This window comes from Geospiza fortis, unplaced genomic scaffold, assembly GCF_000277835.1.
Source record: "Geospiza fortis unplaced genomic scaffold, GeoFor_1.0 scaffold75, whole genome shotgun sequence".
Taxonomy (NCBI): domain Eukaryota; kingdom Metazoa; phylum Chordata; class Aves; order Passeriformes; family Thraupidae; genus Geospiza; species Geospiza fortis.
Window position 1 is genome coordinate 323,576 of NW_005054360.1, and position 16,902 is coordinate 340,477.

General features: G+C 38.8%; 1 protein-coding gene across 7 annotated transcripts in view; it reads left to right on the forward strand.

Moving 5' to 3' along the window:
* The window catches only part of KIAA1217 (KIAA1217 ortholog), a 354,729-nt gene that overhangs the window by 268,109 nt on the left and 69,718 nt on the right, over nucleotides 1-16,902 (forward strand). For all 7 annotated transcript variants that reach the window (XM_031059312.1, XM_031059311.1, XM_031059316.1 and 4 more), the window contains 2 exons: nucleotides 7,712-7,910; nucleotides 12,914-13,007. In XM_031059312.1, the coding sequence (XP_030915172.1) occupies nucleotides 7,712-7,910; nucleotides 12,914-13,007 (293 nt within the window). The remainder of the gene's footprint in view (nucleotides 1-7,711; nucleotides 7,911-12,913; nucleotides 13,008-16,902) is intronic.

A 16,902-nucleotide genomic window follows, 5' to 3' on the forward strand; every position in this document is an offset into this window, starting at 1 on the left:
ATCTCTCTTTTTTTGTGTGTTTATTTAAGAGGAAAAACAAGTATTCCAGGAATTTTAATTGACATTTTCTTGTCTTTTTTTTGCTTTTGCCCATTTAAAAGTTAATAACAAAAGTGCCCCTCTGTAAGGTACTTGACTACAGTGACCTTAAATGCTTCACATATCTGCATAGGCAGATATTCCAAGGCACATCCTTGGATACTGTACTGACCAGCTTGGCACCTTTGGCTGGGAGCTTCTTCAGAGGTCAGGGCTCAGCTTCTGGTGGACTAAAGCAGAGCCTGCATGGGCCTGTCCTGTGCCTGTGTGTGTGGAGTTCTCTGATTTTATTGTGCAAAACTGGTGACTGTGAGTGCAGTACATGCAGCATGGCAGAGCCTCTGGGGGCCCTCTGAAAAATAACTCTGGTACATATGAAACTTCTTGTTCATCTCACTGAGTTGTTCACTTGTAATTTTTAAAATATTTTTTCCTCCAGTATCATAGGAGTTTTGTGTTCTTCCAAGTTTGCCAGCATTGTTATGAAAAAGTCACTTTGTTGGTCAGTTGGGCTATTCTGTGCAACAGAATGCAATTATTGTCCAAAATCTGATCCTGCCAGAACATTGATTTCTACCTGGGGAACTTGGTTAAACTGAAATGTTCTCTCAGAATCTCTAGATGGTAGAAGTAACTGTTCACAGTATTTGGGCTTGCTGATATAACTGTATAGGCAAAGTTGCCTTTTGACAAGAAGCTTTTCCACAGGTTTTATCAGGAATCAGATGGGGAAAATACTGGGTTTTCTTTAGGTAAAAAAAGTTGTCAATTTTTTTTTTTTGTTTGTTTTTACTTATTCTTCTTAGCCCGCTGAATGCATTTGTTTGTAGAAAAGTGGTAGTATTTTAGTGGCAGTTAAAAACCTTTATTTTTCATATCATTTTGGTAGGAAATTTATGTGACTACTGAGTTTTCCATCTGTCTTTTTCATTAAGTAGCAAATTATTGCAAGTCACTGTAAGTAGCGGAGAAGAATGAAATAGCAGTAAAATGTAATACTGGATTAAATTAAACAGTTCCTGTTTTTATTGAGACTGTTATCAAACAATACCTTGAACAAATCTCCTCAGACTATTGTGCAAAAAAAAGAGAAATTAAATAAGTAGTTGCTTTTATTCATTAAAATATCTACTTTTTAATTCTCTTCGTACTTTAAGACAGCTAAGTATATTTATAGAACATTTTCTGAATGTGGAGGACAGATTTTCAGGAGGGACTACTAACAGAAGTTATTATGAGAGCTTCAGGCTAGAAATACCACAAGGATCATGGCAATGACCTCAGACTAGTTGAAACTGTGATGAAATAGGAGACTTAAGTCTTGAGGGTATGGAAAGTAAGAACTCAATATTGAGGAATTCCTTCCATGCAGCCAGAGTTGTTACTGTTATAAACTTGTGTCTGCATAACTTTGGCAGAATTTGGTGATGTGTGTTTGCTCTGTTTATTAGATAGCTGGGGGGAAAGGAGGGATAGGGAGCAGAGAACAACAATATGGGCCTATGCCATCCTTACATCTTTATATGACAATTTTGTCAAAATCAAAGAAAAAATTGAAGTATCTTGAAATCTTAGTTATAAGAAATTAAAATTTAAAAATGTGCTTTTGAGGAAAGACCTGGCCCCAACAAAAACAGTTATCATTGAGACTTTAAAGATTATCCTTAGCTTTTAAAACTCATGCAGGTCTCAGGTAATGACTTGACATAAATATAAGTAAGAAACAAGGATTCTTTTTCTCACTTTTGCTTGTAACCATTGCTACTGACTTCAGCATGAGGGACAGAAACAGTGACTCAATGGACATATGGTGGCAGATCAAGCTAAAGCAGCGTGAAAAGACAAAGATTGCCCATCTTATCAAAAAGATATGGTTAACTGATGGCTAGGGGTAAAGAGTGAAACTAATCTAATGGCATTTTAGTTATACCATGCTTTGCACCTTGTATTTCAGGAAGGTCCAGAGCTCCCAATGCATCCAGGTTTTGATTGCTGCAGTCTATCCAGCTTTACTATTACTAGAAATTTTCAGATTTGACACCGAATTTCCAGAGGATACATACAACAGCTGTGTTGGAAGAGAGTGGGAGTGCCTTGTTCATGCCAGTGGTTTTTGATTCTGTGGGAAGGTTTCAATGCTCCAGCGCCCAAGTATCCTATACCAGCCAAATACAGATTTTATCTTCAGTTAATACTTCTCTTCAGCTGGATTAAGGTATTGCCAAATGCCAGTAAGATATTTCAATGCAGAAATTTGTAAGACATCTTGCCTACAGAGAGGGAGTCCTGTAGCTTCCCAGAAAAGAAACTCATGAACTCAAATGTAAGCTTAACTGTATTTTATTTCATAAAACTGAGGAGTTAAATAACTTTCTGCCTCAGTTTTTTTTCTTCTTTGTTATAAGAGAATTATGTGAGAAATTATATTTCTGCATTAAAATCTATCATTTGAGAGAATTAACAGATACTCTTAAAGGTCACAGAAGAGGACACAATCTTGTTTGTTTATTTACTCTTGTTTTATCAGGTATTTAACTTTCGTCTCTTAAATAATGCATTTCTAAAGATAATTTGTGTTCTTTAAACAAAAGCTAATTGTGTTTAAAGTTCTCCTAAGTATGTAAGCTGCCGTATATGGAGATCATTGCTAGCAATATAACCATGATAACGTGGTGCTTAGTCAGGGTTAGGTCAGTGCCGTGTATGTGATGGAGGTGCTGAGAGATATGAGCTGGGTGGTTTCCTGACACCTGCATGACATTAGCTCTTGCCATAAGGAGTAAACCTTTACCAGTTGTGACTCAGGAGGTATTGACTTACCAGTAGGAGTGCTGTGCCAACCCTGCTGTGGTTATGCAGCTCCATGCTCTAAAGCCAGCCTGGACCCCGTGTGATTCACCATCACTCTGTGAGGGCATGTCCTCAGCTCCCAGGTGGATTTTGCAGCTCAGCAGCACTGTGTGAACTGAAGGCCTTTCTGTGAACATGGTGTGTGTGCCTGAGCTCAGAGCTGTGCTGGCTGAAAGCACAGGGAGGCTGCTCAGGCATCCCAACCCAGCGCGGATGGGCTCAGCCACCTGAGTCAGGGTAACTCTGCATCTTTCATTGCACTGTGTTGTGTTTCATGTAGATCATCCCTGAGAGAAATGATGAAATATTTTGCACATCCTGCCACTGACCACTGGTAAAGAGGCAGCAGAAAATGCTGTGTTTTGAAAGAGCTCTGTATGTAGGGAAGGAAAGGGGAGTCATGTGGTGAGTTCACAAGATCATCATCAGATCTGGGTTTGGTGCTTGTAAACCTTTCTTTGACCATGTTCTTTTGCCTCTTGGGTGTTTAATTTCTCTTCTCTAAAGCATACCTCTTTGTTGACAGGAATGTTGTGAAACAATTTGTTACAAGTCTGATGTTACTGAGGCCTACATGTAAATGTTTTCTGCTGTGGCCTGTGTTTAAGTCTGTGGTCTGTTGGTTGTAGGGCGAAGAACGATCAAAAATTCCAGAGGTATTTCTGCAGCTAAGTCATACTACATGACAAAGGGGATGGCTGAACACTCTAGTTTGTGTTGTAGCTACAGGACAGTGCAGGGCTGGCAGTGCATCAGGGCTCTTGGAAGTGGGAGCCACAGCATTGGCTCCCACTTTATGGCTATTGTCTGATGTGCATTTTCAATACTGTTGCGTGATGTTGTTACCCTCTTCACAGTCATCTTCATACACATTGTCCTGAAGCAGCACGGAATTTCATAGTCCTCTTTGATTTGTGATGTATAAAAATGGGCACAATCTTCATGTTTCAGGTAAATCCATTGTAAAAGAAGCATAAGTAAGTGCAAGAGGGAATTGAGGGAACAGGGAGACAGGAACATCTCTTGTGTTTCATTATCTTTCCGGCAGCTTCGCTGACGTATGTTCTGTGCCCTGACAAAAACCATGTCTAAGTTATATTCTATTTCTTCTTGCTTTAATCTCCATGAGAGTGATTTTTTAGCTGAAGGTAAAACACACCTCAGAGCTCCAGCAGCTTACATGAAGTGGAACCTGTGGGTATTGTTGGTGTTCAGAATTTCACCTGGGCAATGTGTGGAAGAAAAATATTGTGAATGATTTTAACTAATGGATTTTGAGTCTCTTTATTTTGTCATGCTCAAAAAGGATTTTTAGAAGTGAGCAGTTAGTTCTGTCAAATAGGAAATGCCCTAAAGCATTGCTGTATCATTGTGGATCAGACAGCTCAAGAGGAAAGGCGGTAGGGTTTTGTAAGGGCATGTGATTTAAAGGAGGATAAAGAAAAAAAGAATTTATTATCCCTTTGAAAACATCTTTTCCTCTCTCAAGTGAGATTGGGGCCAAAACATTTCTCCAAGTTGTATGTTTAAGCTGTCGGTTTTAAGGCATAATATGCATATTTGCTTTGAAAATTCAGGACTCAAGGACAACTGTGGTTTTGCTTTGGGTCAGTATTTTGTGGGAACATTGAAGCACAAGCAGAATCAAGACTTGTGTGTAAGGAAGATTTTTCAACTCTGCCACTTATTCTGTGTTAATGGTTTCAGTAGCTCAATATTGAGTGTGGTTTTAATGGTCTGAAATGCAAAACTAGCATTTCTAAATTTTGCACTAACTTTTAAACTGGGCAGGAAAGCGAGTCACACCAAACTACAAAGCTGGTATGCAAAGCCTGTCTTTTTAGCCAAAAAAAGATTTTTTTGCCACTAAATCCAATAAAATTTTAATGCCAAAACATAGAAGGTTCCTTATGTTCTTCGTAAGGAAGAACTTTTTCGTAACTGAAAGCTATCATCAAAAATGAGTATGTCTTTGCATATCTTGGAAAAGTGAAATAAATGCAATCATTAACTTGTTTAGTTTTTTTGCAAATGTAGTTTCTGAATCCTAAAGAATGTTTAGCTGCATAGAATATTTGAGCACTAAAAAGACAATTTTACCTAGAAACATAAAGACATAAATGGTGAACATAAAGAAGTAAATGATGTCTCCAATTATAATTAAAAGAAGAGAAAAATAGTTTAATAGTTCATTAAATATTGGCATTATAAATAAAAGTCATAGGAAAACTCCTCTCAGTCTTTGAAAGAAAACTGGTTTAATTTCAGTCTGAAAAAGTTTTCCCAGACAAAGGAAAATGGAAATTTGTAGTAGGATTTATATGGGGTTTGATTGCAGTCTAATGAAGAAAGAGGTATCAGCTCTTGATAATAATACAAAGATTAAGTTAACAGCTCTATTTTATAAAAGCAGCCTAATATTAAATAATAGTTAGGTAATGCTGAGTAGTCTGTTTAGTATTCAGGAAAGTTAACATCTTCCTTCCCTAAGTGCAAGCACAATTACGCAGTGATTGTAGGAACATCTGACTGTTTCTGCCCTCATAGCAATTACAGAAAACATAGAGACAAAAATATTAAAGACTAAGGGGAAACAGGGCTCATCTTAGCTTGGAATGCCTCCTTTTCTTTTCATTGTTTGCCTTTGTATTCTAGGACATCAGCTTTTCCCAATGCCTTTGCAATGTGTTTGTACCTCAGCGCCATAAAGTGCCCATCCTGTTGCTGACTTTTGAGTGCAACTCATTGACTTGAGTCAAATCTAAATTTTGTGATTGGCTGAGATTTGCTGATCACTGATGGCAACTGCACCGAGGGCCTTGTGTTCCCAACCCTCCTGATTATATTGGTCATGGGAGAACAACTTCACAGTGCCATCTACACTGGAACTGCTGTGGTGAATTCAGGTTGTGTAAAATGCTCTGCCAGGCTTTGCCCACCTGTGCTAATTATTGGTCGATGCAAAGGCCTGGCAGCACAGAATCCTCCCAAGATTGGACAGAATCCAGGAGAGGGTCACAAGGATTATTAACTTGGTTGGAGCCTCTTTGCTCTGACAGGCTGGGAGAGCTGGGACTGTTTGGCCTGGAGAAGAGAAGGAGTAATGTCATCAGTGTGCAAAAGAACCTGAAGGGAGGGGGCAAAAAAGAGCCAGGCTCTCTTCATTCATGCTCACTGAGAAGGCCAAAGACAATAATCACCAAATGAAACGTGAGATTCCCCCTGATGTCAGGAAATCCTTCTTCACTGTGAGATTGACCAAGCACTGACACAAGTTTCCCAAAAAGGCTGCAGAGTCTCTGTCCTAGAAGATACACAAAAATTGTCTGGACATTGTGCTGCACAAGTGGCTGTATTTGTCCCTGTTTGAGTGGCATGGTGGTGGACCAGATGACCTCCAGAAGTTCCTTTCAACTTCAGCCATTCTGTGATTCTGTGATCTGCCATCTTTTTACACTGCTGTGGAAGCTACACTTGCTCCATCTCATACAGACAGCAAGACAGTAAAGGTGTTTCCCCCTGGGACAATGCAGTGTTGTACAGAGACACCTGGGAGGGCTCAGAAACAGCACAGTGCACTCAACTGGGCTTACCAGTCTCCATCTCCCTTTATCCAAAGTAGTTCAGCTGAACACTTGCTTCTGAATCTACTCCCTAGTGCTGTACATCCCAGAAAATTGCTTAGTTTTGTTGCAGTCCTGTGGCAGCTTGTTTCCTGCTGTGCAGGTCCTAGTAAACCTTCCCACACTGGAGATGCTCGTGAGAAGATCTTTTGGTTTTCTTCAGGAGTTAGACCCAGCATGGTTAGAACTCATTAACGCCATCAAGTCCAGACTGATTTCTTCTGTTAATTGAGATGGCTCTTTCTGAGTGCTTTAGTTCTTGAGGACTTTGGAGGTCATGATAGCATGGGACTGGGCTGTAGCAATGCTCATGAGTGACACTCATGCAGTACTGGCCAGTGCTGGTTGTACAAGAGTCAGCATAGGCCTGGCAGGGCCAACACAGCCATCATGGAAGAGGTACTTCATACCCCTTCCCTCAGTCCCCTGGTCTGTATTATTCATGTTTCTTTCCATTATTGAGTGTATCACGGCCTCCCATTCCCTGAAAATAGCTGTATCAGAAGCATGTTCTGTCTTAAGTGAATAACAATGTCCATATTTTGCAATTCTGTGTTTGAGATTACTTATGTTTCTCCCTGAGCACTAAGCATTATTATTAATGGTGCTGTGAAAATGAAAGGTTCCAAAATTGCTCTTGTTTTTTTGTGGGGTACCTCAGTTTTGCTCCTGGAAGGAGTTTTCACCTGAGGCTTTATGCTATATAATGCTGGCAAATTGAACTGTGAATATAAAATTCCTTGAGCTAAAATGAAAATTTTGGTTTTATTGGTAAGTGTGAGGTTATGTATAAGGAAAGCTGGATGCTATAAAAGGATAAATTTCTTCCTCAGCTACTTTTTTTTTAAAAGTACCTTGTGATTTACCAACAACTTCCACTACAGAGCCAACTTGGTGTGTTTCAGATTCTCCATTAGGATTTGTGAGCTAAACTTCTGATTTATCTAACTGAAGTAAAATAAGAGGCATCTCAGTACTGGGACTAGCGCATACATCAGGGCCAAACAATATAATTGTTCTGTGCTCTATTCCAATAGTCTGTTGAAAAGGAGAATGCCATATGTGCTTTATTTTTTAAAGAGTGTGAGTTGGTTTTTCTCTTTTCATTATGGGCTTGGTCTGTGTTCCACATAGTCTTTGAAACCAGATCATTACTGTGCATTTAAGAATATGTAACTTCCTATTGCTTTTGCTTGCAGGTGTATTGTATCTTCAGTATGGAGATGAAACAAAGCAGTTGAGGATGCCAAATGAGATCACAAGCACAGACACAATTCGTGCCCTTTTTGTAAGTGCCTTCCCCCAGCAGCTAACAATGAAAATGCTGGAATCGCCCAGTGTTGCCATTTACATCAAGGATGAGAGCAGAAACATATACTATGAACTGTGTGATGTGAGGTAAGACATGGAATTATAGCTGCTGATTTCATGGGGTTGGGGTTTTTTGTATTTTTTTGTTTTGTTGTGCACTTATAGAATAGAAAGGAATGGGGTTGATAAGTATCTGACAGAGAGTGGCCTGACCCATAAAGGCATGTTCAGTGGTATCTGAGTAATCCAGGAGGTCTGATCTGACAATACCTTTAGCTGTAGGTGCAATATCCATTGCACAAGCCACTAATAAATGGCGTGCCTGGTTGAAATATTTGTATAATATACAAAGGTTCATATATTTAATACATTTAATGAATTTTACCAGAGACACAATCATTTAAAATATAGAATACAGAGTAAACATTTACAGAAAAACTGGGTTGTTTCTTTACTGGGAGTGCAAAGCCTGATCTCATGAGCCTGAAGTAGCAAGCATGAATGTCACTGATGTCCTCACACTGGTGCCAGTTGAGCCATCTAACACAGCCAAAGCTCTGTGGCACTGGGGACCACTGCTGCACGTTATTCCTGTTATATGTCAGGATGCAGCAACTGATGCAGTCACTTCACTAATTCAGAGCTTGGTCAATACATGGTTCACCTTTCTATCCTTTATTTTGTGGGAGTGCAGCTTCTTAATTAACCAGGTTTCTTCAGCAGAAGTTCCAGGGTCTCAGGGTCCCTAGAAAGTCCCAAAATAAATAAAGCTCTCAGGTACAGTACAGACATGTTACGCTTTATGAATAAACTGTGATAAAAATGGACAGAGATTTGTCCATTTTTGCATAAGAAGATGGAGGAGAAAGCAGAAAAGATGTTTGCTCTCTGCTAGTCTGCCACTAATGCAGGAAAATTTTGTGGTGCAAGAGAAGTGTACTGTCCACTGCTGCCTTGTTTCTTCTGGAGATCCTATGGCTAAGGTGTTCCTCCTTATCGTGCTGTAGCTAAAAGCACAAGCTGAACCTTTTCTAGCCCTTCCCAATCCAGTTTCCTCATTTCTGTTCTTAACCTTTGGAACAGCACCACACTCCATTTTCTCACCTCTGTCTTGCTTTCCTCAGGCTGTCTGTCCCGTGTCTTGTCATTAGCCAGTCTCTTGGATTTCAGTTTCTTTTAATCTTATTTGCTTTGCAGACTGCCACACCCACGTTTGGCCACTGTAATGCCTATGTGAAGACCCATCTGATTTTTTCATCAAGCATCATAATCTTTCAACATGTACCCAAGTTTCTTATACATCAAACAGTTTATTCACAAGATCAGATCAAATAATTGAGTCATGATAGGGGTTACTACATCTCTGTTGCCAAATGCATTATTGCCAACCATCATCTAGCCCATTGGCTCCTTCTCTCTCCCTTTATCCCTCCGTCTTCCCTTGAGTTTCAGACTAACACTTTATGACTTCATGCGCCTGAGAATGCAGTTGTTGATTATCCTAATGCCACTCCACCTTTTCTTCCCTTGCTCCCATTGCAGGCGTTACTGTGCCAGCCTCAGGCCTGGCTCAACCCCAACATCTGCTTCCTCTGTTCCTATGCCTGTATTGTCAGGCATTTCTAGAGGAAATCCCACAACCCAGCTGACTTCCTCCATAACAAAATTCCCTCCTTCAGTTCTGCCAGCCTTCTCACTTAGGAAACCTCAGCAATTCCATGTTAATTCCAGGTTAATGGAGTCCATAACATGCATTTTAACCACCTTTGAATAATTTCCACAACCATTTCTCCATTTCTGTTCCTTACTCTTCCCAACATATTGTCAGTGTCTCCCCTCAGAGAACAGATGAAGTAAAGCATCCTTTTTCTCTCCTTTGTTTGCCATGTCTTCCTTCAATCCTCTGCGTTCTTTCCTTTAAACAGAGGGGTTTCAGTCAGGTCTTTGAGCTCTCCATCTCCCTCAGAGGCTGCTCCATGTTCTTCTGTGCCTTGCATTAGGCCATCATACTCTTTTTCTTTTTCTTTTTCTTTTTCTTTTTCTTTTTCTTTTTCTTTTTCTTTTTCTTTTTCTTTTTCTTTTTCTTTTTCTTTTTCTTTTTCTTTTTCTTTTTCTTTTTCTTTTTCTTTTTCTTTTTCTTTTTCTTTTTCTTTTTCTTTTTCTTTTTCTTTTTCTTTTTCTTTTTCTTTTTCTTTTTCTTTTTCTTTTTCTTTTTCTTTTTCTTTTTCTTTTTCTTTTTCTTTTTCTTTTTCTTTTTCTTTTTCTTTTTCTTTTTCTTTTTCTTTTTTTCTTCTTTTTCTTCTCTTTCTTCTTTTTCTTCTTTCTTCTTCTCTTTCTTCTTCTCTTTTCTCCTCCTCCTTCTTTTTCTCCTCCTTCTCCTCCTTCTCCTTTCTCCTTCTTCCCCTTCTCCTCCATCTGCTTCACCTCCTTCTCATTCTTCTCCTTCTTCTTCTTTGTCTTCTTCCTTTCTCTTTTTCTTTTCCCCTTCTTTTTTATTTTTTTTAATCACTGGTGACAGAGCCCTGTCTTTCTACTTAAGTCCAGTCTTTTTCTTAAAGTGGTTCAGGGCTCTGCATCTAGTGTGGACTTCAGATTTGTGCTCCAGAGCATTCCTGTTTTACAGCCTTCATTTCCTATCACACAGAGAAAAAACACTCATGTAATTCTTTAACTTTTTAATAGCACCTGCTGTAATTGGCTTTTCTTGGCAATTGGCATAGGTAATAGGTAATCTTACTGTAATCTTGCTTGCTCTTATCCATTCAAATGAAGCAACAAAGATCATTCTCCTTGTTTGACAAGCAGACTGTTCTGCAGGCATTCATTTTTCACTTGTCCTCTGACTGTATCTTCTACATCTCATTAAACCACTTGTCTTCATTATGAGGGCTCCTCCAAGCCCACTTCAATGCTACTTTTCATTTCTTGTTGAGTACCAAGTGCCATCTGCTTCCGCTTGGTGAATAATGCCAGTTTGAATTCTACATCTTTAATTCTCAAGCAAGTGCCTTCCCTCTCTCTCAGGCAGCCCTCTAAGGTGCTTGGAAGGTGTTGTCCACAGACATCTGCAAAACCACTGCCTTGGTCACCTTCCCACTCTCTCTGTTGCACTGCCTACTCAGAGCTTGCCCGTGGTTCCAGCATTTGTCTTCTGCTCCTCTGGCTGGAGAGACTGTGATCTTCTGAGTTCTTTTTGTTCCTTTATCTTCCTGCAGCTATTCTGTTGTCGTTTGTGACTCCTATTCCCCTTGTAAGTTGGTGAAAAGTTGTCTTCCTGGGGTGTTTACACAGCACACACAGATCAGTGAGGCGCTTGAACATGCCAAGGGCATCTGGGAGCTACAATAATGCAAATTATAGTAATAATAAATGTACAGTAATACATACCTGTTATCAGTTAGAATGGCAACATGAGGTGAAATACATTCATATCAGAGATCAAATGCCTAGTATTTTGGTGCTTTGCCTTGCAGCAGTGTTTTACTTTAGTGTCATGTTTCTACAAGAAATATTTATGGAAAATGCCTTTTAAAAAACTCCAGTTGTTTGAGGTACCACCTCATAGCCATCAGACAGAAAAGACAAGATAAATTGTATTTAAATTATATATATAATATATAATATAATGTATTATAATAATTATTATAATATATTATATATATTGTATTATAGCAGATAAATTGTATTTAAATGATAATATGCCACTTCTTGAACGGAAGATGAGAGAGCTTGCTTTGTATCAAGACGAGCATAGTCCCAAGTCCGAGGCAGACAATGGTAACTGAGCCTCCCAGTGCAGGTCTCAGAGCCAAAGGGTCACATTTGCAAGATGGGAAACAGTTTATGTTACCGTAAATAATTGAAGAACTTGAACTTGCTGCAAGGTAGCTATTTTCCTATGCAGTCTACAAGTAAACACTCATAAATACTAAACTTCTCATCAGCCCTCCAGTTCTTAAACACAAGACTGATGTCTCTCAAGCTGCAGGGCTTCTTTAATAACTGCTTGACATCTACAGCAGCAGCACAAGTTCTGACTAGCTACCCATTCAAAGCAATCACTGATTGTAGTATGACATTGTAAGAAAGAAATTGGACCTGCCCAACAATCCTTCCCTTCATTTTTAAATTATAATCCAAGTGATTAAGATCAGTTCACTAGACTTGTAGCTGCACCTGGAGGAAAGGAATTCAGTCACATGTGTAAGTAAATTCTCCAGAGATCACTACAGGGAAATGAAAGGAATCGCAGCTTTGCAAGGATGTAAGTGAGCATAGATTGGAGGTTTTGCTACTGATTTAATGTGAACCAGAAATCAGCAGAGCTCAGAGCAAGTGTCAAAGCCATAAAATTATTGGAAGGTAGGTCTTGAAACAGAATGAAAGACTGTCATCTCTTTCCTAAATGTAGTAGTTAAAAAATTAACTAATCAAAGACAAAGTATAGAGTCCAAATAAAACAAAAGTATTCTTGTAGGGCTTTTCATCTAAATTATTTCTGTGAAAGCTTTCATCAAAATTTTTGCTAATTTGTTTCTGCAATACTTTTTCCCTTTAAAAACTTTCTTTATTATAGATAAAGTTTAGAGGAAGAATTTATCTACAACTGAATTTTCAGCTTTTGTGGATTTTTTCAGCTTTGTGAACAAGCTGATAATTAAAATTTCCTCATTACAGTTAGAAAGACTGCTTTTCTTTTGATATTCTCGCTTCTTAGAATAGCAAAAATTTATGTGGGCTGAGTGCACAATAAAACATGTAAATATTAACTAAATCCTTTTTGAGTGCTGTGTAAATGTTGAAGTTCTATTGTCTTCAAAGTGTTTTCACTCTATGGCAGGATCTTGAAAGAAACTTAACACTATCTAATTTTTATGGGTGTGGAGTTCTAGTGAAAGAATGATACTTCCCATGGGAAAGAGAATCAAAGCAAGCTTTTGTTTGTTTCTGTGTGTCTTAGTCATAGCATTTACGTTTTTCTTATAGATCGACTGCAGACCTACTATGTTTGTCTGTTACCTGAAACTTTCAGGCAGCAAAGTAAATAAAACTGCTTTCATCTGTTGTCATTGCTGATTCTTTAATTCCAGGAATATTCAAGACCGGTCTTTCCTTAAAGTTTACAACAAAGACCCTGCACATGCATTTAATCACACTTCCAGAGCTGTAAATGGAGATATAAGGGTAAGTACTAATGCTGCATTTATACTCTTTTTTCCTCCAGCTTTTCTGCTAAATGTTTAAACTCTGAAATGTAATATGAACATAGCAATTCAGCAAATCCGGGCTATACGTATGGCACATATACAGAAAAGGGAATAAATAATGCTTCTTGTAATGTGTTTTGACTGCTTTTCTTTTTCCAATTATTTGCCCTGGGCATTAACTGTTTTTTTGATCTTGTTTAAATGCAGAAAAGCATGTGAAGCAAAACATAGCCTTTAATTATGTATTTTGTGACAAAGACAGTACTCAGAGTTTTACAGCTTCCTACTCTGTGTTTGCAAACCCTCTACAGTGAAGTATGGCATAGTGTTAGTACACTCCAGCAAAGCTTCAGCAGGGACTGGCTTCCAGTGGCTGAGCAACCACACCTCACTTCAAGTCTACTGAAACTCTTTGTAAATGATGGTTTTGGATAGGAAATTCTGATAAATACTCATTGTGGTATAAATAGTCTTGTCTTTTCCTAAATTTTCTACCTGCACTGAAAAAGGATGAGTATATTTGTATTTTCTGGTGAACGTTTTGTATTAGGAAACTACAGAGAATGCATTTGGAACATTTGATTTCTCTCTCTCACTGTGTCAGTCCTTTGCTGCACTGTTACCTCTCCCCTTGGTGCCGAGAGGCAGGAGATTCAGCTGTGGGACACCTCTTCCTCCGTGTTACCTGCAGCTGGTGCTGCAGTACAGGGGGGTGGTGGTGAGATTACATAACCTCATCTCCTCCCCACCCATCCTAGGTCTGTCCAGGAAACAGTACAACCAATTAACTCCATGGGAGAAGACAATGCCACTACTGTCCTACCTGCTTTGTGGCTTTTATGTGTGTTCCAAAGCTAATTCAACTGTGCAGAAAATTTCCTGTGAAGTGATTTCCGTAACTGTGCATTTGCTACTTGGTTTCATTATCAATTCTGAGCATGTCTCCCTGCTTTATTACTAATATTTTTTGTAAGTACTTCTTATGTTTCAACGGTTTAAGGCCACAATATTTTAGAAAGATTGAAATAATTTATTTACAGGCACTGTTCTCAACCACCTCTCATTTATGCACTTCAATTATAAAATGGTCCTTTGGATAGGTTAGAAATCTAATTACTTGATTTTTCACACAGCTGCACACACAACATGAGAAAGGAAATAGATGTGCTTCAAAGGAAAGATGTGATAGTTTTTTGTGTATTCTGTAACATCCTGCAATTCTTCAGTTCTAGTTACATTTCTGTGGCAGTAACTGGATGTATCTGATACATCTCATCCATATTCAAAGGCATGAGGTACTGTCACTGTGCATTATGACATTAATGCTTGTAACTGTGGCTTTATAAAGTTATCTTACACTGTTCTTGTTCCAGGTACAGTGCATGCTGAAGGTATATATTGTGGCTTTATTTGTGTGTTCTAGGCCTATTTAAAGGTGCTATTGTAGTCAACTGCATATATTTGAAAGTAAAAATTACTTCTTTGGCCCTCTTCCAGGCATTTGCTGGAAGCAGAGTTGTTTTGAACACAGGTCCTGCCTCTGTGCAAAAACTGCAATTATTTGAATTGCTTATTTTAAAATCCTATGTTGTACAACAGATATGCAGCCTCAACATCTTCTGATTATATCTGAGTTAGCACTTTTTGGCCATAACTAAAATATAATGGTGACACAGTGGTGGTCTTTGCAGAGGTGGTGTTTTCATGGCAGAATATTGTGTTTTACTTTATAAAAATGCAAAGATGCCATTTTGAAATTCTGTGCATCCAGCAAAGAGCTATTTTCTCATTAGGCTTTTGCTTTGCATTGGCAGATTTCTTGTATTTCTGGTCTGAGAGGTGAAGTCACAGCCAGGATATTCATAGGGGCTTTGTGGAGAAACATGCAAAAAAGTCTTCTCTTTGATCTATGTGAACTTCTGCACTTCAAAGTTATGAGCATGGAAATAAGTGATTTCTTGAGCTCAGAAATACTGAAACCTGTTTTTCTATCGATGTGTGTCTTTTGGCTGGGTTCTTCCTTATGCAGAAATACTCAGGTCCTAATTGAGGCTTTTCCCAAAGTAATGGCACTCTCCAGTGTTCATCCTCTGGAGTCTAAAAAGCTGGAGCCCACACTGCAACTGTTTCTCTTTTTGGCAGAAGTACAGTAGGATCTTCTGTCAAATCACTAATTTGGCAAAATTTATAGGGACATAGTAGTCTTTCTACTCATTGGTTAAATCTGGTAGAAATTTGCCTGGAGATTCACAGGTTGTTAGTTCACCAGGAAAAAAACACCAACAGCCAGATGGATTATTTATCCCTCTTTCCTTAGCAAAACAGAGTAAAGGAGGGGGAAACGGGAGGGTTCTAAGTGAAAAACATGTACATTTTATGTACTACCATTGAAAAGTACCCATAAGATTGTAGAAAAACCTTTGCTTCTTATCTCTCCTTTTATGTTTGCATATCTTTGCATTAGGCAAATTGATATTCATCAATTTCATATGATGGATGAGTGTAAATTCACTACAGTGGGAAGGAGGGAGTGTGTGCTTGGCATCATGTTTAACTGTTTCAAAATACCTACAGAAAAGCAGCTGACTGTCAGACCATTGAAAAACAGTATTTAGAATATAATGAATTAGTCATTGTAAGTATATTTTTCCATGGTGATACTCAGTCTGTGGTTGTCTCCTGTCATCTGTGAGTTACAGCCTTATTTTCCTGGTGACTGGGAAAGTTTTGCCTTTACAGATTTTTCTTCTGGTTTTTTTCTACTGTTTCTTCTTGTCCCTTTGGAATGTTTATCCCTGGGTTTGATGACATTCAGGCTTCTATTCATGTGCTTTATAATAATTTCCATGTAACTGGCCCAAAATAATCTAAGAAAATAATGTTAGCTGCCAGCTTGAACACCTGTTTTAACTACCAAACAGATGTTAGACCTGTATAAGAGTTGGCAGTAACAGTTGAAGTGTTAAGTATTACCCATATGGACTAGAAGACTTAAAATATCCAAGAAGAATGTGGGACCTGTAACTTTCAGATCTTCTGTTGAGCCATTCAGCTTTCATGTCCATTAATTCTAATTTTCCCGCTCTTCTTTGTTTCATGCTTTTTTTCTGAGTGGGTTGTGTTTGAGAAAAGGGAGTTGGCTGAGGGTCCAAACAATCTCTAAAAGAAAGCTTTTCTAAAATCCTTCTGAATGCCTCACTTGCTTACTGGTATTGGCCCTTTCCCTCTCAAAGAGCATGGTCTGTTTGACAGGTCTGCCATGTTGAATGCTGCTAAGAAAGAAGCAGCCACATAGTGCTGTCTCACTGAATATTTGTGCTTGTGGTCTTCCTTTTTTACTTTTCCTTTCCCAAAACGTACTCTGTAAATCTGCAACAGGTTTTGTTGTTTTTTTAATATATCTTCACATTGCTGCCTTTCGTTCATTTATTGCTTCACCTGAGCTTGTATCATTTATCAGCACTTTATAGCTATTTGTGCAGCAGTACTTTCTTCTGACAAAATACTGTCTTATGAACAAATGTTTAGATGGTCTGTTTTTCCCCCTGGCATTGTTCTGGATTCCAGTGTAAATGCATGTACACAGCCATGCTGCTCTGTGCCCTTGGAATTGCCCTTTGTGATTTGCATGGGTTGGAAGGGAAGGGCCCAGGCTGGCACTCACTCAGCCATGGTGCACACACTGAATGTCAGGTTGTGGCTGTAAGGAACTGGCTGTGGGGTTTTATATGGTGCTGAGTGAATGGACACAGCTCCTTCCATCCTGGGCTGTTGAGCTGAAAAGATTCCCCCACTGAATGTGCACAGCATATTTTCTGTCCTCATTCTTTACATCCTCCTTTTCTGGAGTGGCTAAAGGCTAAAGAAACTTA